Source organism: Ursus arctos, chromosome X (assembly GCF_023065955.2).
Source record: "Ursus arctos isolate Adak ecotype North America chromosome X, UrsArc2.0, whole genome shotgun sequence".
Classification (NCBI taxonomy): domain Eukaryota; kingdom Metazoa; phylum Chordata; class Mammalia; order Carnivora; family Ursidae; genus Ursus; species Ursus arctos.
In genome coordinates this window covers 41,692,267-41,717,746 of record NC_079873.1, presented here as the reverse complement: position 1 = coordinate 41,717,746, position 25,480 = coordinate 41,692,267, and the positions used below count along the sequence as shown (strand labels likewise).

General features: G+C 39.8%; 1 protein-coding gene across 1 annotated transcript in view; it reads left to right on the top strand.

Annotated features, from left to right (window-relative positions):
* Nucleotides 1–25,480, top strand: part of DGKK (diacylglycerol kinase kappa) — a 174,727-nt gene that overhangs the window by 114,123 nt on the left and 35,124 nt on the right. The window contains exons 12-14 of the mRNA XM_026513437.4: nucleotides 13–94; nucleotides 14,912–15,003; nucleotides 15,844–15,943. Coding sequence (XP_026369222.2) covers nucleotides 13–94; nucleotides 14,912–15,003; nucleotides 15,844–15,943 — 274 coding nt within the window. The remainder of the gene's footprint in view (nucleotides 1–12; nucleotides 95–14,911; nucleotides 15,004–15,843; nucleotides 15,944–25,480) is intronic.

Here is a 25,480-nt window from a genome sequence, read left to right as displayed (position 1 = left end):
CCTTCATTTCAGATGGAGTGTGATGATCCGTGAGACTCCCAGACAAACCCCATTGATAAGAGGACAAGTTGAAATGGATATACCCCGATTTGAGGTAACTACTGCCCAGCTGTAATTCAGGCCAACACCTTTAGTACACAGTGAAATAATAGGCAAAACCCAGAGAGAAGCTTTTGTATTGTCCATGGGCTCAATGAGGATGAGATCAGTGAGGACTGCAGACATGTCAATCAGCAGCTTTGACTAGGAGCTGTGTTAGGCATTGGGGATATAATTCATTCAGCCATTTACTTCTTCATTCATTCAAAATATGTGTGGAAAATATTTATGGATTACCTCCTATGTGTGAGGTTCTAGGAGCTGTTCTAGGAGCTGTTCTTATGTATCAGTGGGTAGAAAACAATGACACAGTTCATGCTGTCATGGAGTTCATAGTCTAGTAATAGGAACAATAATTTTAATAAAGTACTATGAGTGTTAGTATATAAGGAAGTAGACAGGGGTGTGAACACCCAGCAGGTGTACCAAACCCAGTCTGGGGGAAATCAAGGAAAGCTTCTCAGAAGCGCCATTTCAGAAGAGATTGAAGGACCAGAGGGAATTAATCAGAATATTAAGAAACAGGAGGCCTGTTCCAGACAGACTGAATAGTGCGTGTTGTTCCAAAGGCAAGACAGAGCATAGAATATTCACAGAACAGAATGGAATATTCACATACATTTATTAATGGCTAAGGCATAGGGGTCAGGGAGGAGAAATGCAGGGAGAATGACTAAAGATGAGGCTGGAAAAGCAATCAGGGGCCAGGCCAGGAAGAACCCAGTAATCCACGGTAGGAAGTTTGGGCTTTTATCCTAATGAGAATTATAGAACGATTTTTTTCTTATGTTATTATGAGAATTTTCAAACATACTAGCCTCTTTTTTTAAAATTAATTAATTTATTTTTTTATAATTTCTATTTTGTTATATTAGTCACCATACAGTACATCCTCAGTTTTTGTGCAATGTTCCATGATTCATTATTTGCGTATAACACCCAGGGCAGAATGCAATATGTGTCCTCCTTAATACCCACCACCGGCCTATCCCAATCCCCCACCCCTCTCCCCTCTGAAGCCCTCAGTTTGTTTCCCAGAGTCCACAGTCTCTCATGGTTCATTCCCCCTTCTGTATACCCCCCTTCATTCTTCCCTTCCTTCTCCTACCAATCTTCCTGTTTCTTATGTTCCATAAATGAGTGAAACCATATGATAATTGTCTTTCTCTGCTTGACTTATTTCACTTAGACTAATCTCCTCCAGTCCCATCCGTGTTGCTGCAAATGTTGCGTAACTGTTCTTTCTAATGGCTGAGTAATATTCCATTGTATATATGGACCCCATCTTCTTAATCCAGTCATCTGTTGAAGGGCATCTCGGCCCTTCCACAATTTAGCTATTGTGGACAATGCTGCTATAAACATTGGGGTGCATATGGCCCTTCTCTTCACTATGTCTGTATCTTTGGGGTAAGCACCCAGTAGTGCAATTGCTGGATCATAGGGTAGCTCAATTTTTAACTTTTAAAGGGACCTCCACACTGTTTTCCAAAGTGGCTGGAACAACTTGCATTCCCACCAACAGTGTAAGAGGAATCCCCTTTACCCACACCCTCTCCAACATTTGTTGTTTCCTGCCTTGTCAATTTTTGCCATTCTAACTGGTGTAAGGTGATACCTCAAGGTGGTTTTGATTTGAATTTCCCTGATGGCTAATGATTTTGAACATTTTTTCATGTGTCTGTTAGCCATTTGTAGGTCTTCATTGGAAAAGTATCTGTTCATATCTTCTGCCCATTTTTTTGATTTGATTATTTGTTTCTGGTGTATTGAGTTTCAGAAGTTCTTTGTAGATCTTGGATACCAGTCTTTTATCTGTAGTGTCATTTGCAAATATCTTCTCCCATTCCGTGGGCTGCCTCTTCGTTTTTTTGACTGTTTCCTTGGCTGTGCAGAAGCTTTTGATCTTGATGAAGTCCCACAAGTTCATTTTGTCTTTTGTTTCTCTTGTTTTTGGAGATGTGTCATGAAAAAATTGCTGTGGCCAATGTCAAAGAGGTTGCAGCCTATGTTCTCCTCTAGGATTTTGATGGATGCCTGTCTCACATCGAGGTCTTTCATCCATTTGGAGTTTATTTTTGTGTATGGTGTGAGAGAGTGGTCAAGTTTCATTCTTTTGCATGTAGCTGTCCAATTTTCCCATGACCATTTATTGAAGAGACTGTCTTTTTTCCACTGGATGTTTTTTCCTGCTTTGTCAAAGATTAGTTGCCCAAAGAGCCGAGGGTCCATTTCTGGGTTCTCTATTCTGTTCCATTGGTCTGTGTGTCTGTTTTTGTGCCAGTACCATGCTGTCTTTGTGATCACAGCTTTGTAGTACAGCTTGAAATCCGGCATTGTGATGCCCCCAGCTTTGTTTTTCCTTTTGAACAGTTCCTTGGAGATTCGGGGCCTTTTCTGTTTCCATACAAATTTAAGGGCTGTTTGTTTCAGTTCTTGCAAAATGTCATTGGTATTTTGATCAGGATGGCATTGAAAGTGTAGATTGCTCTGGGTAGCATAGACATTTTAACAATGTTTATTCTTCCGATCCATGAGCATGGAATATTTTTCCATCTTTTTGTGTCTTCTTCAATGTCTTTCAAGAGTGATTCATAGTTTCTAGAATATAGATCCTTTACGTCTCTGGTTAATTCTGAGACAACGTATGATTTTTGGTGCTATTGTAAATGGAATGGATTCCCTAATTTCTCTTTCTTAAGTCTCATTGTTCGTGTATAGAAATGTAACTGATTTCTTTTTTTTTTAATTAATGATTTTTTATTATATTATGTTAGTCACCATACAGTACATCCCTGGTTTTTTGATGTAAAGCTCGATGATTCATTAGTTGCGTATAACACCCAGTGCACCATGCAATACGTGCCCTCCTTAATACCCATCACCGGTCTATCCCATTTCCCCACCCCCCTCCCCTGTGAGGCCCTCAGTTTGTTTCTCATAGTACATAGTCTCTCATGTTTCATTCCCCCTTCTGATTACCCCCCCTTTCTTTATCCCTTTCTTCCCCTACCAATCTTCCTAGTTCTTATGTTCCATAGATGAGAGAAATCATATGATAGTTGTCTTTCTCTGCTTGACTTATTTCACTTAGCATTATCTCCTCCAGTGCCGTCCATGTTGCAGCAAATGTTGAAAATTCGTTCTTTCTGAGCTGAGTAATATTCCATTGTATATATGGACCACAACTTCTTAATCCAGTCATCTGTTGAAGGGCATCTCAGCTCCTTCCACAATTTAGCTATTGTGGACAATGCTGCTATGAACATTGGGGTGCATATGGCCCTTCTCTTCACTACGTCTGTATCTTTGGGGTAAACACCCAGTGCTGCAATTGCTGGATCATAGGGTAGCTCAATTTTTAACTTTTTAAGGGACCTCCACACTATTTTCCAGAGTGGCTGTACCAACTTGCATTCCCACCAACAGTGTAAGAGGAATCCCCTTTACCCACACCCTCTCCAACATTTGTTGTTTCCTGCCTTGTCAATTTTTGCCATTCTAACTGGCATAAGTTGGTATCTCAGTGTGGTTTTGATTTGAATTTCCCTGATGGCTAATGATTTTGAACATTTTTTCATGTGTCTGTTAGCCATTTGTATGGCTTCATTGGAAAAGTGTCTGTTCATATCTTCTGCCCATTTTTTGATTTGTTTATTTGCTTCTCGTGTATTGAGTTTGAGAAGTTCTTTGTAGATCTTGGATACCAGTCCTTTATCTGTAGTGTCATTTGCAAATATATTCTCCCATTCCGTGCACTGCCTCTTAGTTTTTTTGACTGTTTCCTTGGCTGTGCAGAAGCTTTTTATCTTGATGAAGTTCCATAAGTTCATTTTATCTTTTGTTTCACTTGCCTTTGGGGATGTGTTATGAAAAAGGTTGCTTTGGCCGATGTCATAGAAGTTGCTGCCTGTGTTCTCCTCTAGAATTTTGATGGATTCTTGTCTCACATCAAGGTCTTTCATCCATTTGGAGTTTAATTTTGTGTGTGGTGTGAGAGAGTGGTCAAGTTTCATTCTTTTGCATGTAGCTGTCCAATTTTCCCAGCACCATTTATTGAAGAGACTGTCTTTTTCCCACCGGATGTTTTTTCCTGCTTTATCAAAGATTAGTTGTCCAAAGAGCCGAGGGTCCATTTCTGGGTTCTCTATTCTGTTCCATTGGTCTATGTGTCTGTTTTTGTGGCAGTACCATGCTGTCTTTGTGATCACAGCTTTGTAGTACAGCTCGAAATCCAGCATTTTGATGCCCCCAGCTTTGTTTTTCCTTTTCAACAGTTCCTTGGAGATTCAGGGCCTTTTCTGTTTCCATACAAATTTCAGGACTACTTGTTCCAGTTCTTTGAAAAAATGTCCTCGGTATTTTGATCGGGACAGCATTGAAAGTATAGATTGCTCTGGGTAGCATGGACATTTTAACTATGTTAATTCTTCCGATCCATGAGCATGGAATATTTTCCATCTTTTTATGTCTTCCTCAATGTCTTTCAAGAGTGAATAATGGTTTCTAGAATATAGGTCCTTTACGTCTCTGGTTAAGTGAATTCCAAGGTAACGTATGGTTTTTGGTGCTGTTGTAAATGGGATGGATTCCCTAATTTCTCTTTCTTCAGTCTCGTTATTCGTGTATAGAAATGCAACTGATTTCTGAGTATTGATTTTGTATCCTGCCACATTACTGAATTGCTCTATAACTTCTAATATGTTGGGAGTGGACTCTTTTGGGTTTTCCATATAGAGTATCATGTCATCTGTGAAGAGAGACGTTTTGATTTCTTCTCTGCCGATTTGGATACCTTTGATCACTTTTTGTTGTCTGATTGCTGTTGCAAGGACTTCTAGTACTATGTTGAATAATAGTGGCGAGAGTGGGCATCCTTGTCGTGTTCCTGATCCTAATGGAAAGGCTTCCAGCTTTTCCCCATTGAGAATAATATTTGCTGTAGGCTTTTCATAGATGGCTTTTATGAGATTGAGAAATGTACCCTCTATTCCTACACTCTGAAGGGTTTTAATAAGGAAAGGATGCTGTATTTTGTCAAATGCTTTTTCTGCATCAATTGAGAGGATCATATGGTTTCTGAGTCTTTTCTTGTTGATATGATGTATCACGCTGATCGATTTGCGAATGTTGAACCACCCTTGCATCCCAGGTATGAATCCCACTTGATCATGATGGATAATCCTTTTAATGTACTGTTGGATTCTATTAGCAAGGATCTTGTTGAGGATTTTGGCGTCCATATTCATTAAGGAAATCGGTCTGTAATTCTCCTTTTTGAGGGGGTCTTTGCCTGGTTTGGGGATCAAGGTAATATTGGCCTCATAGAATGAGTTTGGTAGCTTTCCTTCTGTTTCTATTTTTTGAAATAGCTTTAGGAGAATAGGTATTATTTCTTCTTTGAATGTTTGGTAGAATTCCCCAGGAAAACCATCCGGGCCTGGAGTTTTGTTATTTGGAAGGTTGTTTATCACTGACTCAATCTCTTCATAATTAATTGGCCTGTTTAAGAAATCAATTTCTTCCTGTTTCAGTCTTGGTAGTTTATAGGTTTCCAGGAAGGCCTCCATCTCTTCCAGATTGCTTAGTCTTTTGGCATATAGCTGTTGATAATAGTTTCTAATAATCCTTCCAATTTCATTGGTGTTGGTCATGACCTCTCCTTTTTCATTCATATTTTTAATAATTTGGGTCCTTTCTCTTTTCTCTTGGATAAGTCTTGCCAGTGGTCTGTCAATTTTCTTGATTCTCTCAAAGAACCAGCTTCTAGTCCTGTTGATTTGCTCTACTGAGCTTCTGGTTTCTAATTCATTGATTTCTACTCTCATCTTGGTCAACTGCTTCCTCGTGAGTTGATTAGGCCTGTCCCTCTGTTGCTGTTCCAGCTTCTTGAGGTGAGAATATAAAAACTGCATTTTAGATTTTTCTATTCTTTTGAGTGAGGCTTGGATGTCTATGTATGTCCCCCTTAGGACTTCCTTTGCAGTATCCCATAGGTTTTGGACCGTTGTGTTTTCATTCTCGTTGGTCTCCATAAATTGTTTAATTTGATTTTTGATTTCCTGGTTTATCGAGTCATTCCTGAGCAGGATGGTTCTTAGTCACCAAGTGTTTGAGTTTCTTCCAAATTTTTCCTTGTGGTTGAGTTCCAATTTCAGAGCGTTGTGGTCTGAGAATATGCAGGGGATAATTTCAATCTTTTGGTATTGGTTGAGACCTGTTTTGTGTCCCAGAACATGGTCTATTCTTGAGAATGTTCCATGGGCATTAGAATAGAATGAGTATTCTTTGGTTCTGGGGTGTAGTGTCCTATATATATCTATGAGGTCCAACTCGTCGAGTATGGCATTCAAAGCCTTTGATTCTTTGCTTAGTCTTTGCCAGGGTGTTCTGTCTATTTCTGATAGTGGAGTGTTGACGTCCCCTACTATTAATGTATTTTTATCTATATGTCTCTTTATTGTGGTTAAGAGTTGGCTTGTGTATCTTGCTGCTCCCCTGTTGGGGGCATATATATTTATAATGGTCATATCCACTTGTTGAATACTTCCTTTAAGAATAATATAGTGCCCTTCTGTTTCTCTAACTATAGTCTCTAATTTAAAATCTAGTCTATCTGAAATGAGAATTGCTACCCCAGCTCTCTTTTGAGGTCCATTTGCGAGAAAGATGGTACTCCATCCCCTTACTCTCAGTCTGAATGCATCTTTGGGTTCGAAATGAGTCTCTTGTAGACAGCAAATGGATGGGTCATTTCTTTTTATCCAATCTGCAACCCTGTGGCATTCGTGGGAGCGTTTAAACCATTTACACTGACACTAAGAACTGAGACATAGAATTTTAATGATGCCATATTGCCAGTAAAGTCTTTGTTTGTATCAGTTGTGACTTTCTGTTCTGTATCACTCTTGGGGCCTTTTTACCTTTATAGAACCCCCCTTAATATCTCCTGTAGGGCTGGTTTCGTGGTTACGAAATTGGTTAATGACTGGCGATTCTGGAATGTCTTTATTTCTCCATCAATTCTGAATGATAGCCTTGCTGGATAAAGGATCCTTGGCTGCATGTTTTTCTCTGAAAGAGTTTTAAAATGCCCCCCCCCCCAACCCTTTCTCTCATTCCAGGTCTGTGTAGACAAGTCTGACGTAATTCTGATGCCTTTGCCTTGGTACGTGAGAAATTTCTTTGCCCTGGCCGCTTTCAATACTGTATCCTTGGATCTAATATTTGTGAATTGCACTATGACATGACGTGGCGTAGGTTTGTCGTGGTTGAGCTTGGGAGGGGTCCTCTCTGTCTCTTGGACATGAATGTTTGTTTCCCTCGCTAGATTAGGGAAGTTTTCAGCTATAATTTGTTCAAATATCTCTTCTAGACCTCCGTTTTTCTCCACCCCCTCGGGGATGCCAATGATTCTGACATTGGATCGTATCATTGAGTCAGTAATCTCCCGTAACCTACATTCGTGGGCGTGGATTTTTTTAAGACCAGCTTCTATTTTGGTTTTTTCCTCTATTAACCCATCCTCCAATTCACTAATACGTTCCTCTGTTCCGGTGACCCTGGCCATCAGAGCCTCTAGTTTTGCCTGCATTTGGCTTATAGAATTTTTAATTTCTATCAGATTCGCTCTCATTTCTGTCCTTAGGCATTCTATATTCTCAGTAACCTTTTTGTTAATAGTTTTGTCAATTCTACTCATCATTTTGACCATCATTACTCTGAATTCCATTTCTGATACTTTGGTTACATCCATATCCATTATTTCTGTGGCAGAGGCCACAGACTCACTGTCTTTTCTTTGCTGGGTGGGGGGGCTTCTCCTTCTTGTCATTCTGATGAGGAGAGGTTGCGGGGTTGTCCAGAGCCCAAATTATTGACTGGGTCCCAGGCCGTGCCCCTTGTTTTATAGGGATCTTAGGGATGTGGGCTTCTTCTTTAAAGATTTTATTTATTTATTTATGTGGCAGCCAACCAGCGAGAGACGGAACAGAAGCAGGGGAGTGGGAGAGGAAGAAGCAGGTTCCCAGCGGAGGCGTCGGATGAGGGACTCCTTTCCAGAACGCCGGGATCACGCCCTAAGCCGAAGACAGGCGCTCAATGACTGCGCCACCCAGGCGCCCCGGTTGTGGGCTTCTTGATTTTTCAGCCTGCCTTCTGTGTTCTGGGGGAGGGGCCTGCTGCGCCGATACTCAGGCAACCCTGTTTGGTTAGAGTCTCCGTGTCCCCTGCGAGGGGGGATGGGGATGGGCACTCTCTGAGCCGGTATTTCCAGGCTTTTGTTCTCTGGCGGCTTTCCCTGGCGGTTTGCTGTGCCTCTTCTGAGAGTCAGAGCAGCAGCGGCCGAATTTCAGCCTCTGTCACAGTACAGAGGGATTGCGGCCCATTCTCCACTAATGTTCTGGCCACTTTAACTCTGTTACTGTTGGTGCTGCTCAACCCTGCAGCGTCCCGGGATGTGCGCCCCACACCCGGCGTCCCAGCCCTCACTTCCAGGGCCGGCGCGTCTCTTTCCTTTGTGTTTCTAACGCCGCCAGCCGCCAGCCGCCCCCACGCGCTCCCGGATCTCCGGGTCTCAGTCTATGCCCAGTGAGCACACCGGGATTCCGGAGTTCCGTGAGAAGCCTGGTGGCGCGCGCTCCCGGCTCACGGTCTCAGTCTGCTGTTTTGCAGGTGCCGTCCGCAAGCCCGCCCGCTCCCCCGTGCAGGTGGCTACCGCTTCCCGTCGCCCGAACGCGGCAGCTCCTTCCCCCTTCCGTTTATCTTCCGATATCTGTGCGCGGTTTCACGGCTCCCTGCTTTGTACCTCAATACTCAGCACTGGAGATGTTCATTTGTAGAGATCCAGATGCATCTTCCTGCGTCTCAGGCTGGTTCCGTGGTTGTTTAGGCTGGTCTGGTACCTATCCAGCTTGACTCAGGGGACCGGCTGAAAACGGTGTCTCCTACTCCTCCGCCATCTTAACTCCCGAGCTGAATCTAGAAATGCAACTGATTTCTGATGATTGACTTGTATCCCGCCATATTACTGAATTGCTCTGTAAGTTCTAGTAGTTTGGGGTGGAGTCTCTTGGGTTTTCTATATAGAGTATCATGTCATCTGTGAAGACGAACAGTTTCACTTCTTCTCTGCCAATTTGGATGCCTTTTATCCCTTTTTGTTGTCTGATTGCTGTTGCAAGGACTTCTAGTACTATGCTGAAAAATAATGGCAAGAGGGGGCATCCTTGTCGTGTTCCTGATCTTAAGGGAAAGGCTCCCAGCTTTTCCCCGTTAAGAATGATATTCGCTGTAGGCTTTTCATAGATGGTTTTTATGAAATTGAGGAATGTACCCTCTATCCCTGCACTCTAAAGTGTTTTAATCAGGAAAAGATGCTGTATTTTGTCAAATACTTTCTCTGCATCTATTGAGAGGATCATATGGTTCTTGACTCTTTTCCTGTTGATATGATCTATCACACTGATCAATTTGCGAATGTTCAACCACCCTTGCATCCCAGGGTTGAATCCCCACTTCGTTGTGATGGATAATCCTTTTAATGTACTGTTGGATCCTATTAGCTAGGATCTTGTTGAGAAGCTTAGCGTCCATATTCATCAGGGATGTTGGTCTGTAATTCTCCTTTTTGATGGGATCTTTGCCTGGTTTGGGGATCAAGGTAATACTGGCCTCATAGAATGAGTTTGGTAGCTTTCCTTCTGTTTCTATTTTTTGAGTCAGCTTCAGGAGAATAGGTATTATTTCTTCTTTGAATGTTTGGTAGAATTCCCCGGGGAATCCATCAGGCCCTGGACTCTTTGTTTTTGGGGAGGTTTTTGATCACTGGTTCAATCTCTTCATAATTAATCGGCCTGTTTCTATAATCAAATCCTTCCTGTTTCAGTCTTGGTAGTTTATAGGTTTCCAAGAAGGCATCCATTTCTTCCAGGTTGTTTAATTTATTGGCATAAAGCTGTTGGTAAAGTTTCTAATGTTCCTTCTTATTTCATTGGTGTTGGTCGTGATCTCCCTCCTTTAATTTATAATTTTATTAATTTGGGTCCTTTCTCTATTCTTTTGAATAAGTCTGGCCAGTGGCTTATCGTTCTTTTTATTCTTTCAAAGAACCGACTTCCCGTTCTGTTGCTCTGCTTTACTGTGCTCCTGGTTTCTAATTCTTTGATCTCCACTCTAATCTTGATCACCTGCCTTCTCACGCGTGGGTTAGGCCTGTTCTTCTGTTCCAGCTCCAGCTTCATGAGGTGAGAATATAAAACTGCATTTTAGATTTTTCTGTTCTTTTGAGTGAGGCTTGGATGGCTGTGTATTTTCCCCTTAGGACCGCCTTTGCAGTGTCCCACAGGTTTTGGACCGATGTGTTTTCATTTTCATTGGTCTCCAAAAATTGTTTAAACTGATTGTTAATTTCCTGGTTTACCCAATCATTCTTGAGCAGGATGGTTCTTAGTTGCCAAGTGTTTGAGTTTCTTCCAAATTTTTCCTTGCGATTGAGTTCCAGTTTCAAAGTATTGTGGTCTGAGAATATGCAGGGAATAATCTCAGTCTTTTGCTATCGGTTGAGACCTGTTTTGTGACCCAGTATATGGTCTATTCTGGAGAAGTTTTCATGTGCATTCAAAAAGAATGAGTATTCTGTTGTTCTGGGGTGTATTGTTCTGTATATATCTATGAGGTCAATCTGGTTCAGTATGTCATTCAAAGCTCTTGTTTCTTTGTTGATTTTCTGCTTAGGTGATCTGTCTATTGCTGAGAGTGGACTGTTGAGGTCCCCTACTATTAACGTATTGTTATCTATATGTCTCTTTATTCTGGTTAAGTGTCGGCTTGTGTATCTTGCTGCTCCCCTGTTGGGGGCATAGATATTTACAATTGTCATATCCACTTGTTCGATACATCCATTAAGAATAATATAGTGTCCTTCTGTATCTCTAACAACAGTCTTTAGTTTAAAATCTAATATGTCTGATATGAGAATTGCTACCCCAGCTTTCTTTTGAGGTGCATTAGCATGAAAAATGGTCTTCCATCCCTTCACTTTCAGTCTAGATGTATCTTTAGGTTCAAAATGAGTCTCTTGTAGACAACAAATGGGTAGATCATGTCTTTTTATCCAATCTGCATCCCTGTGGTGTTTTATGGGAGCATTTAGGTGATTCACATTGAGAGTGATTATTGAGAGATATGATTTTAATGATGTCATGTTGCCTGTGAAGCCTTTGTTTCTATAGATTGTAAATTTCTGTTCTGTATCACTCTTGGGGCCTTTTTACTTTATAGAACCCCCTTAATATCTTCTGTAGGGCTGGTTTGGTGGTTATGAATTTGGTCAGTTTCTGCCGATCCTGGAATGTCCTTATCTTTCCATCAATTCTGAATGACAGCCTTGCTGGATAAAGGATCCTTGGCTGCACGTTCTTCTCGGATAGAGCTTTGAGAGTACCCTGCCAACCCTTCCTATCTTGCCAGGTCTCTGTAGCCAGGTCTGACGTTATTCTGATATTTTTAACTCTGTATGTAAGGAATTTCTTCATCCTGGCTGCTTTCAATACTGTATCCTTGGATCTAATATTTGCGAATTGCACTATGACGTGATGTGGTGTAGTTTTGCTGTGATTAACCTTGGGAGGGGTCCTCTCTGTCTCTTGGACATGAATGCTTGTTTCCTTTGCCAGATTCGGGAAGTTTTCAGCTACAATTTGTTCAAATATGTCTTCTAGACCTCTCTCTTTCTCCACCCCTTCGGGGACGCCGATGATTCTGACTTGGAACGTTTCATTGATTCAGTAATCTCCCGTAATCTACATTCCTGAGATTGGATTTTTTTGAACCAAGTTTCTGTTTTAACTTTCTCTTCTATCATCCCATCCTCCAATTCACTAATTTGTTCTTCTGCCTCATTTACCCTGGCCATCAGAGGATCTAGTTTAGACTGCATTTGATTCATAGCATTTTTAATTTCTGCCAGATTTGCTCTCATTTCTGCCCTTAAAGATTCTATATTCTCGTTAATATTTTTTTCAAGCCTACACATCATCTTGACCATTGTTACTCTGAACTCCATATCTGACAATTTGGTTGTATCCATATCCATCATTTCTGTGGCAGAGGCCACAGACTCATTATCTTTTCTTTGCTGGGGGGGATTTCTCCTCATCATCATTCTGATGAGGAGAGGTTGCAGGGATGCCCAGAGCCCAAATTATTGACCAGGACCCAGACAGCGTACACTTGTTTTATAGGGACCTTTGGGATGTGGGCTTCTCGATTTTTCAGCCTGCCTTCTGGGGGAGGGGCATGCCACGCTGATACTCAGGCAACCCTGTTTGGGTAGAGTCGCCCTGTCCCCTGCGAGGGGGGATGGGATGGGGATGGGCACAATGTGAGCTGGTATTTCCAGGCTTTTGTTCTCTGGCGGCTTTCCCTGGCGGTTTTCTGTGACTCTTCTGAGAGTCAGAGCAGCAGTGGCCGTATCGTAGCCTCTTGTCGCAGAACAGAGAGATCACAGTCTGCTCTCCACTGAACTCTCTGGGCTACTTTAACTCTGTTTCTGTCAGTGCTGCTAAAAACCCTGCAGTGTCCCGGGTTGTGCGCCCCACAGCCACTCTCCCAGCCCTCACTTCCAGGGCTGGCACGTCTCTGTCCTTTGTGCTTCTAACACCGTCAGCTGCCCCCAGTTCCTGCGCGCACTCCCGAGCTCCCTCTTTCAGTGTGGTTTGTTCATGCTCCGGAGCTCCAGTTTTCATTCTGGTTCAAGTGTGCGCTCAGCAGCTCCGGTTTTCAGTTTGGACGTGCGCGCTCCTGAGCTCTTGGTTTTAGTCCAGTTCCAATGAGCGCCCCAGAGCTCTGGTTTTCAGTCTGGTCCTACGCATTCCCAGGCTCAAGGTCTCAGTCTGCTCTCTCACGGGTGCCGGTCCGCGAGTCTGCCCGCTCCCCAGTACAGGTGGCTACTGCTTCCCAGCGCCCGAGTGTGTCGGCTCCCTCCCCCTTCCGTTTATCTTCCGATATCTGTGCACAGATTCATGGCTCCCCACTTCGTACCTCAATACTCAGCACTGGAGATGTCCATTTGTAAAGATCCAGATGTATCTTCCTGCATCTCAGGCTGATTCCGTGGGTTTTCAGGATGGTTTGGTACATATCCAGCTCGACTCAGGGGACCAGATGAAAAAGGGGTCCCCTACTCCTCCGCCATCTTTTCTCCTCCTTGCAGAAAGTGGTCGCTTTTCTGTTCCTAGAGTTTCTGCTACTCTTTTCTTCATTCTCCAGTTGCGTTCATAGGTATTCAGAACGGTTTGGTTGCTCTCTAGCTGAATTCCTGGGACCAGACGAACTTTAGGTCTCCTGCTCCTCTGCCATCTTGAAACTGGAACACTGAAACATACTAGCTTCTTGAACTCAATAGTGGAGTTAGTTAGGAGTCTAGCCTACAGGATGTAACTCTCAAAGACATAAGGCTTATTTCAATATAAATGACATTTTATTGGCCATCTACTATATGTATATCACAGTACATATTATTAGGCATTATATTAAAGTTTGAGATATATAATGCCAATAAGTATGCAAACACACACACACGTATATAATGGTAGAGTCTACCATTAACATTTCACTATACTTGCTTTATCACGTATCTCTCCATCTATCCATTCTGCTATCTAATAGATAGATTCTGCTATCTGATAGAAGGGTTTTAAGCAGAAGAGTTCTATGATACGTGGAAAAATAATTGAAAGAATAAAGACTAGAGGCAAGGAGAAAAGAGAGGAGATGCTGCAATTGTCTAGGCAAAAGATGATGGTGATTTGGACTGGTGAAGTGGTAACAGGGATAAGGAGAAGTGGGCATATTTAAGACATATGGGAGGGATAGAATCATCAGGACTTGGTGGATGTTTGAATGTAGGAGGTGATGGGAGAGGGAGGAGTAGAAGCTGTAGTTAAAAATACAGACTCGGGGGGCGCCTGGGTGGTGCAGTCGTTAAGCGTCTGCCTTTGGCTCAGGGCGTGATCCCAGAGTCCTGGGATCGAGTCCCACATCAGACTCCTCCGCTGGGAGCCTGCTTCTTCCTCTGTGTTCCCTCTCTCGCTGACTGTCTCTGTCAAATAAATAAATAAAATATTTTTTAAAAAATACAGACTTGGGGCACCTGGCTGGCTCAGTTGGTAGAACATGTGACTCTCAATCTCAGGGTCATGAGTTCAAGCCCCACATTGGGCAAGAAGCCTAGGGGGAAAAAAAAGAATACAGACTCAAGAGCCAGACTACCTGGAATCAAATCCTGGCTCTGCCACTTATCAGCTACCCCTTTTCTGTGCCTCAGTTTGCTGTTCTGTGAAATGGGGTTATTATAAGGATTACATAAGAAAATATTTATATATAGTGTAGAACAGAGCCTGGTACATAGTAAGTACTATATAAGTGAATGCTATTATTATTACTAATATTATTATAGTAAGAGGTAACACTCTGGTATTGAAAAGATATGGGTTCAAATCCCAGATCTATTATTTACTAGCTATGCAATATGAGATTTTTCATTTGAAATATGGAACAAAAAGTTACCTCCATGAGTTTTTGAGGATTATTTAAATGAGAGCAAACAATACACATCTCTTTTTTTAAAAATGACCACAGATCTAAGAGTATCTATGGGGCTCTTCAACAAGAATTCTTTGATTGTGATTATTTTCAGAGAGGCAGTTGAGTTGTTGGTAGAGTAAGTAGGAAATAACGAGGGGATAAGGATGGGCAGCAGACTGTGTCCCAGTCCTAAGATTCCAGGGCTGAACACTCCTTTTCCCCCCAGGCTGCTGCCATCCAACATCTAGAATCTGCAACCACTGAGCTGAACAAAATCCTGAAGGCGAAGTACCCCACAGAGATGATCATTGCAACCAGGTCAGTCTTCCTTTGGCTCTCAAACTGGGATGTTGTTTTCCCTTCATGCGCTGTTCCTCAGTCAGAGAAGGAGCTCATTTTGATAGCTTAGGGTATTGAAGCCAAGGAAAGTATCAAATTTCTCCTGACTCAGACCTCCTGAATGGAAAGTTTAGGAAAGAATAGATGAGATTGAGGTGAGGGCTCCTGCAATTCCAACAAGACAAAATTACGAGCCAGAGATTTGGAAGAAGGATTACAGAAGGGAAACAACATTCCACACTATTCAAGAGCATAACATAACTCTCTACAGTAGGGACACCTTGCTTTCCATCTGATGTTGGGAAAGGTCTCTATAGAACTGATGACAGCTCCCTTCTCATAACCTAAACAACACATTCTGCCCATCCAAATATGTGGGTCATTCATTCCTCCTGGGACAGTTGGATGGTTCCTGATGAGTCTTCCATATTCTCCTTTGATAAACACTCCCCCCACCAAGGACAGTCCTCTCAAAGTCATTATGTTTGTGTTAAATTATATGGGCCCTTAAACCATAGCTGATTTGACCCAGGGTGAAAACCTGACTCAAGTTGGATCAACTGAATTTTCTTTTCTGGAAATTCTGAATTTAGGGCTAAGAAATGCTAGTTAAACTCTCTTAGGTACTCATGTATTTGACAATATGTACATGAAGAAATGGAAAAATAAAGGGAGAGGAGAGAAGAAGGAGAAGGAGAGAAGACAGATCAGGAAAGAAAGACAGAAAGAAAGAGAAGGTACAAGGTGGACTTCATAAGAGAGAAGGGTTCTGAATCTCATGGTCCATATCACATTGTCCCATCTATCTTATCTTTGCAGATTCCTGTGCTCAGCAGTCGAAGATTTTGTGGTGGATATTGTAAAGGCCTGGAGTCGGATAAAGCAGAACAACACAGCTATAGAATCTGTGATTTTGAAAGTAAGTTTCCATTCTTTTTATCTTTTGTGTTTTGTGGAGCCAGGGTCTCCTTTTTATTTTTTATTTTTTAATTTATTATTTTAATTCCAGTATAATTAATGTACACTATTATATTAGTTTCAGGTGTACAATGTAGTGATTCAACAATTCTATACATTATTCAGTGCTCATCATGATAAGTGTAGTCTTAATCCCCTTCACCTATTTCACTCATCCTCCAACCACCTCCCCTCTGGTAACCATCAGTTTGTTCTCTATACTTAAGAGTCTGTTTTTTGGTTTGCCTATTTTTTCTTTGCTCATTCGTTTTGTTTCTTAAATTCCACATAAGAGTGAAATCACATGGTATTTGTCTTTCTCTGACTGACTTATTTCACTTAGTATTATACCCCCTAGATCCATCCATGTTGCTGTAAATGGCAAGATTTCATTATTTTTTATGGTTGAGTAATATTCCATTGTATGTTTATAACACATCTTCTTTATCCACTTATACATGGATAGACACTTGGCTATTGTAAATAATGCTGTGATAAACATAAGGGTGCATGTATCTTTTCAAATCAGTATTTTCATTTTCTTTGGGTAAATAGCAGTAGCGGAATTACTGGATCCTATGGTAACTCTATTTTTACTTTTTTGAGGACCCTCCATACTGTTTTCCAGAGTGGCCCACCAGTTTGCGTTCCCACCAACAGTGCAAGAGTGTTCCCCTTTCCCCACATCCTTGCCAACATCTGTTGTTTCTTGTGTTGTTGATTTTAGCCATTCTGACAGGTGTAAGGTGATAGCTCATTGTGGTTTTGATTTGCATTTCCCTGATGATGAGTGATATTGAGCATCTTTTCAAGTGTCTGTTGGCCATCTGGATGTCTTTTTTGGAGAAATGCCTATTCATGTCTTCTGCCCATTTTTAAATTGGGTTTTTAGATGTTGAGTTGTATCAGTTCTTTATATATTTTGGATACTAACCCTTTATCAGACATGCCATTGCAAATATCTTCTCCCATTCCATAGGTAGTCTTTTACTTTTGTTGATTACTTCCTTCATTGTGCAGAGCTTTTTGTTTCGATGTAGTCCCAGTATTTTATTTTTGCTTTTCTTTCCCTTATCTAAGGGGATCTAACTAGAAAAAAGTTGCTACGGCTGATGTCTAGACAAGTTACTACCTGTGCTCTCTTCTAGGAATTTTTAGGATTCATTTCTCACATTTAGGTCTTTCATCCATTTTGAATTTGTTTTTGTGTATGGCCTAAGAAAGTGGTCCAGGTTCTTTCTTTTGCATGTTACTGTCCAGTTTTCCTAACACACTTTGTTGAAGAGACAGTCTTTTTCCCATTGAATATTCTTTCCTGCTTTCTTGAAGATTAACTGACCATATAATTATGGGTTTACTTCTGGGTTTTCTATTCTGTTCCACTGATCTGTGTCTATTTTTGTACCAGTATCATACTGTTTTGATTACTACAGCTTTGGTTTTTTTTCTGTTTTATTTTTTTTTCCTAGTGAATCACATTTTTGTTTTTATTATTTTTTAAAATTATTGTGTTCAATTAGTCAGCATATAGTACATCATTAATTTTTGATGTAGTGTTTACCAATTCATTAGTTACTACAGCTTTGTCATATGACTTAAAGTCTGGAATTATGGTGCCTCCGGCTTTGCTTTTCTATCTTTTTTTTTTAAGATTTTATTTATTTATTCGACAGAGATAGAGACAGCCAGCAAGAGAGGGAACACAAGCAGGGCGAGTGGGAGAGGAAGAAGCAGGCTCATAGCGGAGGAGCCTGATGTGGGGCTCGATCCCATAACGCCGGGATCACACCCTGAGCCGAAGGCAGACACTTAACTGCTGTGCCACCCAGGCACCCCTGCTTTTCTTTCTTGAGATTGCTTTGGCTATTCTGGGTCTTTTGTGGTTCCATACACATTTTAGGATTTTTTGTTCCAGTTCTGTGAAAAATACTGATGGTAATTTGATAAGGGTTACATTAGGTGTATAGATTGCTTTGGGTAGTATAGACATTTTAACAATATTTGTTCTTCCAATCCATGAGCATGGAATGTCTTTCCATTTCTTTGTGTCACCTTCAGTTTCTTTCATCAGTGTTTTACAGTTTTCAGAGTACAGGTTTTTCACTTCTGTGGTTAGGTTTATTCCTAAGTATCTTATTATTTTGGGTGCAATTGTAAATGGGATTAATTCCTTAATTTCTCTTTCTGTCACTTCATTATTGGTGTATAGAAATGCAACAGATTTCTGAACATTGATTTTGTATCCTACGACTTTACTGAATTGGTTTACCAGTACTAGCAGTTTTTTGGTGGTGTCTTTCTGGTTTTCTATATATAGTATCATGTCAACTTCAAATAGTGAAGGTTTGACTTCTTCCTTGACCATTTGGATGCCTTTTATTTCTTTGTGTTGTCTGACTGCTGTGGCTAGGACTTCCAGTACCTATGTTGAATAAAAGTGGTAAGAGGGGACACCCTTGTCTTGTTCCTGACTATAGAGGAAAGGCTCTCAGTTTTTCCCCCTAAGAACGATGTTAGCTGTGGTTTTTTTAAATAAATGACCTTTATTATGTTGAGATATGTTTGTGGGTTTATTTCCGGGCTCTCTATTCTGTTCTATTGATCTATGTGTCGAGTTTTGTTCCAGTACCATACTGTTTTGATTACTACAGCTTTGTAGTACATCTTGAAGTCTGGGATTGTAATACCTCCAGTTTTGTTCTGCTTTCTCATGATTGCTTTGGCTATTCAGAGTCTTTTGTCATTCCATACAAATTTTAGGATTATATGTTCTGGTTCTGTGAAAAATGCTGCTGGTAATTTGATAGGTATTGCAATAAAACTGTATATTGCTTTGTGTAGTGTGGACATTTTAACAATATTTATTTTCCAAATCCATGGACATGGAATATCTTTCCATTTGTATCATCTTTAATTTCATTCATCAGTGTTTTGTAGTATTCAGAGTACAGATCTTGCACTGCCTCAGTTAAGTTTATTTTATTAATTTTGGTGTAATTGTAAATAAGATTGTTTTCTTAATTTCTCTTTCTGCTACTTCCTTATTAGTGTACAGATTTCTTTAGAAGATTTTGTATCCTGTGACTTTACTGAATTCATTTATCAGCCCTAGTCGTTTTTTGGTGGAGTTTTTAAGGTTTTCTACATACAGTATCATTTCATCTGCAGATAGTGAAAGTTTTACTTCTTCCTTAGTGATTTGGATTCCTTTTACTGCTTTCTGTTGTCTGATTGCCGTGGCTAGGACTTCCAGTACTATGCTGAATAGAAGTGGTGAGAGTGGGCATCCTTGTCTTACTCTTGATCTTAGGCAAAAAGCTTTGTTTTTCACCATTTACTGTGATATTGACTGTGGGCTTTTCATATATGGCCTTTATTATGTTGAGGTATGTTCCGTCTAAATCCGCTTTGTTAAGGGTTTTTATCGTAAATGAATGTGTACTTTGTTAGATGCTTTTTCTATATCTGTTGAAATGATCCCATGGTTTTTATCCTTTCTATTGTTGATATGATGTATCACATTGATTAATTTGCAAATATTGAATTGCCCTTGCATCCAAGGAATAAATCCTACTTGATTGTGGTAAATGATTTTTTTAATGTATTGTTGGATTCAGTTTGCTAATATTTTGTTGAAGATTTTTGCATCTATGTTCATAAGACATATTGGCCTGTAGTTCTCTTTTTTATATTGTTTTTATCTGGTTTGTTATCAGATTAATGCTGGCCTTATAGAATGAATTTGGAAGCTTTCCTTCCTCTTATGTTTTTTGGAATAGTTAAGAAGAAAGGGTTTTAACTCCTGTAAATGTTTCGTGGAATTCACCTATGAAGCCAGCTGGACCTGGACTTTTGTTTGTTGGGAAATTCTTAATTACTGATTCAATTTCATTACTGGTAATCAGTTTGTTCGAATTTTCTATTTCTTCCTAGTTCAGTTAAGGAAGGTGATTTGTTTCTAGGAATTATCCATTTCTTCTAGGTTGTCCAATTTGTTGGCATATAATTTTTCATAATATTCTCCCATAATCCTATTTCTGTGTTATCACTTGTTATTTCTCCTCTTTCATTTCTGATTTTGTTTATTTTGTTCCTCTCTCTCTCTCTTTTTTTTTTTTTTTTTTTGATGAGTCTGGTTAAAGGTTTATCAATTTTGTTTATCTTTTCAAAGAACCAGCTCCTGGTTTCATTGATCTGTTCTATTGATTGTTTAGTTTCTATTTCATTTATTCTGCTCCAATTTTTATTATTTTCTTCCTTGTACTGTTTTTGGATTTGGTTGTTTTCTTTCTTCTATCTCCTTTAGATGTAAGGTTAGGTTTTTGAGATTTTTGGGATTTGAGACTTCTCTTGCTTCCTGAGGTAGGCCCATATTGCTATAAACTTCCCTCTTAGAACAGCTTTTGCTGCATACCAAAGATTAAGGATTTTGTGTGTTCATTTTAATTTGTCTCCAAGTATTTTTTAAAGATTTTATTGGTTCATTTGAGAGAGATAGAGATAGAGAGAGAGATAGCGAGAGAGAGAGCATGTGCACAGAGGGAGAGGGAGAGGGAGAAGCAGGCCCCCCATTGAGCAGGGAGCCCGATGTGGGGCTCCATCACAAGACTCTGAGATCATGACCTGATCTGAAGGCAGATGCTTAACTCACTGAGCCATCCAGGTGCCCCGCCATGTATTTTTTTTATGTCCCCTCACCTATTCATTGTTTAGTGGCATGCTATTTAGCCTCCTTGTATTTGTTTTCTTTCCTGATTTTGTCCAGTGGTTGATTTCTAGTTTCATAACATTGTGTCAGAAAAGATGCATGATATGACTTCAATCATTTTTATTTTATGAAGACTTATTTCATGGCCTAACATGTGATCTATCTGGAGCATATTCCATATGCACTTGAAAATAATGTGTATTCCACTATTTTGGGACAGAATATTCTAAATATATCTGTTAGAGCCATCTGGTCCAAACTGTCATTTAAGCCACAGTTTCTTTGTTAATCTTCTCTTGGATGACTTATCCATTGATGTAAGTGAGGTGTTAAAATACCTGCTATTACTGTATCACTATAAATTACTTCCTTTATGTTTTTTTTTTCATTTATTCACAATTTATTTTTTCAAAGAGGTAAAGCATTTGGCTGTACGATACAGATATACCTCTATTTAAACCACGAATGGATGGTTTCTGTTATTTGCAACCAAATGTATACCTTGCTGATTTACATAGTTTTCTTTTTTCTTTTTTTGCATTATACTTCTTTAAATTCAATTAACTTAAATATAATGCATTATTGGTTTCAGAGGTACAGGTCTGTGATTCATCAGTCTTATATATACCCAGTGCTCATTACATCACATACCTTCCTTAATGTCCATACTCAGTTACCCCATCCCTCCACTCCCATCCCCTCTAGCAACCCTGTTTGTTTCCTATGATTAAGAGTCTCTTATGGTTTTTCTCCCTCTCTGGTTTCCTCTTCATTTATTTTTTCCTCTCTTCCCCTATAATCCTCTGTTTTGTTGCTTAAATTCTACGTATCAGTGAGATCATATAATCGTTTTTTTCTTGATGGACTTATTTTGCTTAGCATAATACCCTCTAGTTCCATCTATGTCATTGCAAATGGCAAGATTTCATTTTTTGATGGCTGTGTGATATTCCATAGAATATATATATGCCACATCTTCTTTATCCATTCATCTATAGATGGACATCTGGGCTCTTTCCATAGTTTGGCTATTGTGGACTTTCCTGTTATAAACATTGGGGTGCAGGTGCCCCTTCGGATCACTACATTTGTATCTTTGGGGTAAATACCTAGTAGTGCAATTGCTGGGTCATAGGATAGTTCCATTTTCAACTTTTTGGGGAAACTCCATACTATTTTCCAGAGTGGCTGCACCAGTTGGCATTCCCACCAACAGTGTAAGAGGGTTCCCCTTTCTCCACATCCTCACCAATATCTGTAATTTCCTGACTTGTTAATTGTAGCCATTCTGACTGGTGTGAGGTGGTATCTCATTGTGGTTTTGATTCGTATTTCCCTGATGTCAAGTGATGTTGAGCATTTTTTCACGTGTCTGTTGGCCATTTGGATGTTTCCTTTGGAGAAATGTCTGTTCGTGTCTTCTGCCCATGTCTTGATCGGATTGTTTGTTCTTTGGGTGATGAGTTTGATAAGTTCGTTATAGATTTTGGACACTAGCCCTTTATCTCTTATGTCATTTGCAAATATCTTCTCCATTCTGTAGGGTGTCTTTTGTGTCTTTTGGTTTTGTCGACTGTTTCCTTTGCTGTGCAAAAAGTTTTTGTCTTGATGAAATACCAATAGTTCATTTTTACCTTTGTTTCCCTTACCTTTGGAGACGTGTCCAGCAAGACTGCTGTGGCTGAGGCCAAAGAGGTTGCTGTCAGCGTTCTCTTCTAGGATTTTGGTGGATTCCTGTCTCACATTTAGGTCTTTCACCCATTTTGAGTCTATTTTTATGTATGGTGTAAGAATATAGTCCAGTTTCATTCTTCTGCATGTGGCTGTCCAATTTTCCCAAGACCCACTGTCTTTTTTCCACTGGATATTCTTTCCTGCTTCGTCAAAGATTAGTTGACCATAAAGTTGAAGGTCCATTTCTGGGTTGTCTATTCTGTTCCATTGATCTATGTGTCTGTTTTTATGCCAGTACCATTCTGTCTTGATGATCACAACTTTGTAATAGAGCCTGAAGTCAGGCATTGTGATGCCACCAGCTTTGGTTTTCTTTTTCAACATTCCGCTACCTATTCAAGGTCTTTTCTGGTTCCATACAAACTTTGGGATTGTTTGTTCCAGCTCTGTGAAAAATGTCAATGGTATTTTGATAGGGATTGAATTGAACATATAGATTGCTCTGGGTAGCATAGACATTTTAACAATATTTATTCTACCAATCCACGAGCACAAAATGTTTTTCCATTTCCTTGTGTATTCACAATTTTTTTCGTAAGTCTTCTGTAGTTTTTAGAGTACAGACCCTTTACCTCTTTGGTTAGGTTTATTTCTAGGTATCTTATTGTTTTTGGTGCAACAGTAAATGGGATTGATTCCTTAATTTTTCTTTCTTCAGTGACATTGTTAGTGTATAGAAATGCAACTGATTTCTGTGCATTGATTTTATATCCTGCCATCTTGCTGAATTCCTGTATGAGTTCTAGCAATTTTGGGTGGAGTCTTGGGTTTTCACATAGAGTATCATGTCATCTGCAAAGAGTGAGAGTTTGACTTCTTTGCCAATTCAGATGCCTTTTATTTCTTTTTGTTGTCTGATTGCTGAGGCTAGGACTTCTAGTACTGTGTTGAACAACAGTGGTGATAGTAGATACCCTGCCGTGTTCCTGACCTTAGAGGAAAAGCTCTCAGTTTTTCCGCATTGATAGTGATATTCACTGTGGGCTTTTCATAGATGGCTTTTATGATATTGAGGTATGTTTCCTCTATCCCTACAGTATGAAGAGCTTTAATCAAGAAAGGATGCTACACTTTGTCAAATGCTTTTTCTCCATCTATTGAATGGATCATATGGCTTTTTTCCTTTCTTTTATTTATGTAATGTATCACATTGTTTGATTTTTGGATGTCGAACCACCTTGCAGCCCAGGAATAAATCCCATTTGGTTGTGGTGAATAATCCTTTTAATGTATTGTTGGATTCTATTGGCTAGTATTTGGATGAGTATTTTGGCATCCATCATCAGGGATATTGGTCTGTAATTCTCCTTTTTGGTTGGGTCTTTACCTGGTTTGAGGATCAAGGTAATGCTAACCTCATAAAAAGAGTTTGGAAGTGTTCCTTACATTTCCATTTTTTGAAACAGCTTCAGAAGAACAGGTGTTAATTCTTCTTTAAATGTTTGGTAGAATTCCCCTGGGAAGCCATCTGGCCCTGGGCTCTTATATGTTGGGACATTTTTTATTACTGCTTCAATTTCTTTGCTGGTTATGGTTCTGTTCAGCTTTTCTATTTCTTCCTGTTTCAGTTTTGGTATTTTATGTGTCTCTAGGAACACATCCAGATTGCCTAATTTGTTGGCATATAGTTGCTCATAATATGTTCATATAATAGTTTGTATTTCTTCGGTGTTGGTTGTGATCTCTCCTCTTTCATTTATGAGTTTATTTATGTGGGTCCTTTCTCTTTTCTTTTTGATAAGTCTGGCCAGAAGTTTATCAATCTTTTAATTCTTTCAAAGGACCAGCTCCTAGTTTTGTTGATCTGTTCTACTGTTCTTTTGGTTTATATTTTATTGATTTCTGCTTTAATCTTTATTATTTCTCTTCTCCTGCTGGTTTTAGGCTTTGTTTGCTGTTCTTTCTCCACCTCCTTTAGGTGTAAGGTTAGGTTGTATATTTGAGACCTTTCTTGTTTCTTGAGAAAGGCTTGTATTGCTATATACTTCTCTCTTAGGACTGCCTTAGCTGCATCTCAAAGAATTGAACAATTGTGTTTTCATTTTCATTTGTTTCCATGAATTTTTAAAATTCTTTAATTTCCTGCTTGACCCATTCATTCTTTAGTAGGATGCTCTTTAGCTCTTTCGAAATTTCCTCTTGGGATTGAGTTCCAGTTTCAAAATGGTCTGAAAATATGCAGGGAATTATCCCAATCTTTTGGTACAAGTTGAGACCTATCTTGTGACCCAGTATGTTATCTATTCTGCAGAATTTTCCATATGTATTTGGGAAGAATGTGTATTCTGTTGCTTTAGGATGGAATGTTCTGAATATATCTGTGAAGTCCATCTGGTCCAGTTTGTCACTCAAAGCCCTTGCTTCCTTGTTGATCTTCTGCTTAAATGATCTATCCATTGCAATGAGGGGTGGTGGTTAAAGTCCCCTGGTATTATTGTATTATTACAATGTGTTTCTTTGATTTTGCTATTAATTGGCTTATGTAATTGGCTATTCCCATGTTAGGGGCATAAATATTTACAATTGTTAGATCTTCCTGTTAGATAAACTCTTTCATTACTATATAGTGTCCTTCCTCATCTCTTATTCCAATCTTTGGTTTAAAATATAATTTGTCTGATATAAAGATTGCCACCCCAGCTATCTTTTGATGTCCATTAGCATGATAAATTGTTTGGTTTTCCATCCCCTCCCTTTAAATCTGAAGGTGTCTTTGGGTCTAAAATGAGTCTCTTGGAGACAGCATATCAATGGGCCTTGCTTTTTTATCTAATCTGATACCCTGTGTCTTTTGAATGGGGCGTTTAGCCTATTTACATCCAGAGTAACTATTGAAAGATGTGAATTTAGTGCCATTGTATTGCCTGTAAAGTGTCTGTTACTGTATATTGTCTCTGTTCCTTTCAGTCTATGTTACTTTGGGGCTCTCTTTGCTTAAAGGATAGGATCCCTTTCAACATTTCTTATAGGGCTGGTTTGGTGATCACAAATTCTTTTAGTTTCTTTTTGTCCTGAAAGCTTTTTATCACTCCTTCTATTTTGAATGACATCCTAGAT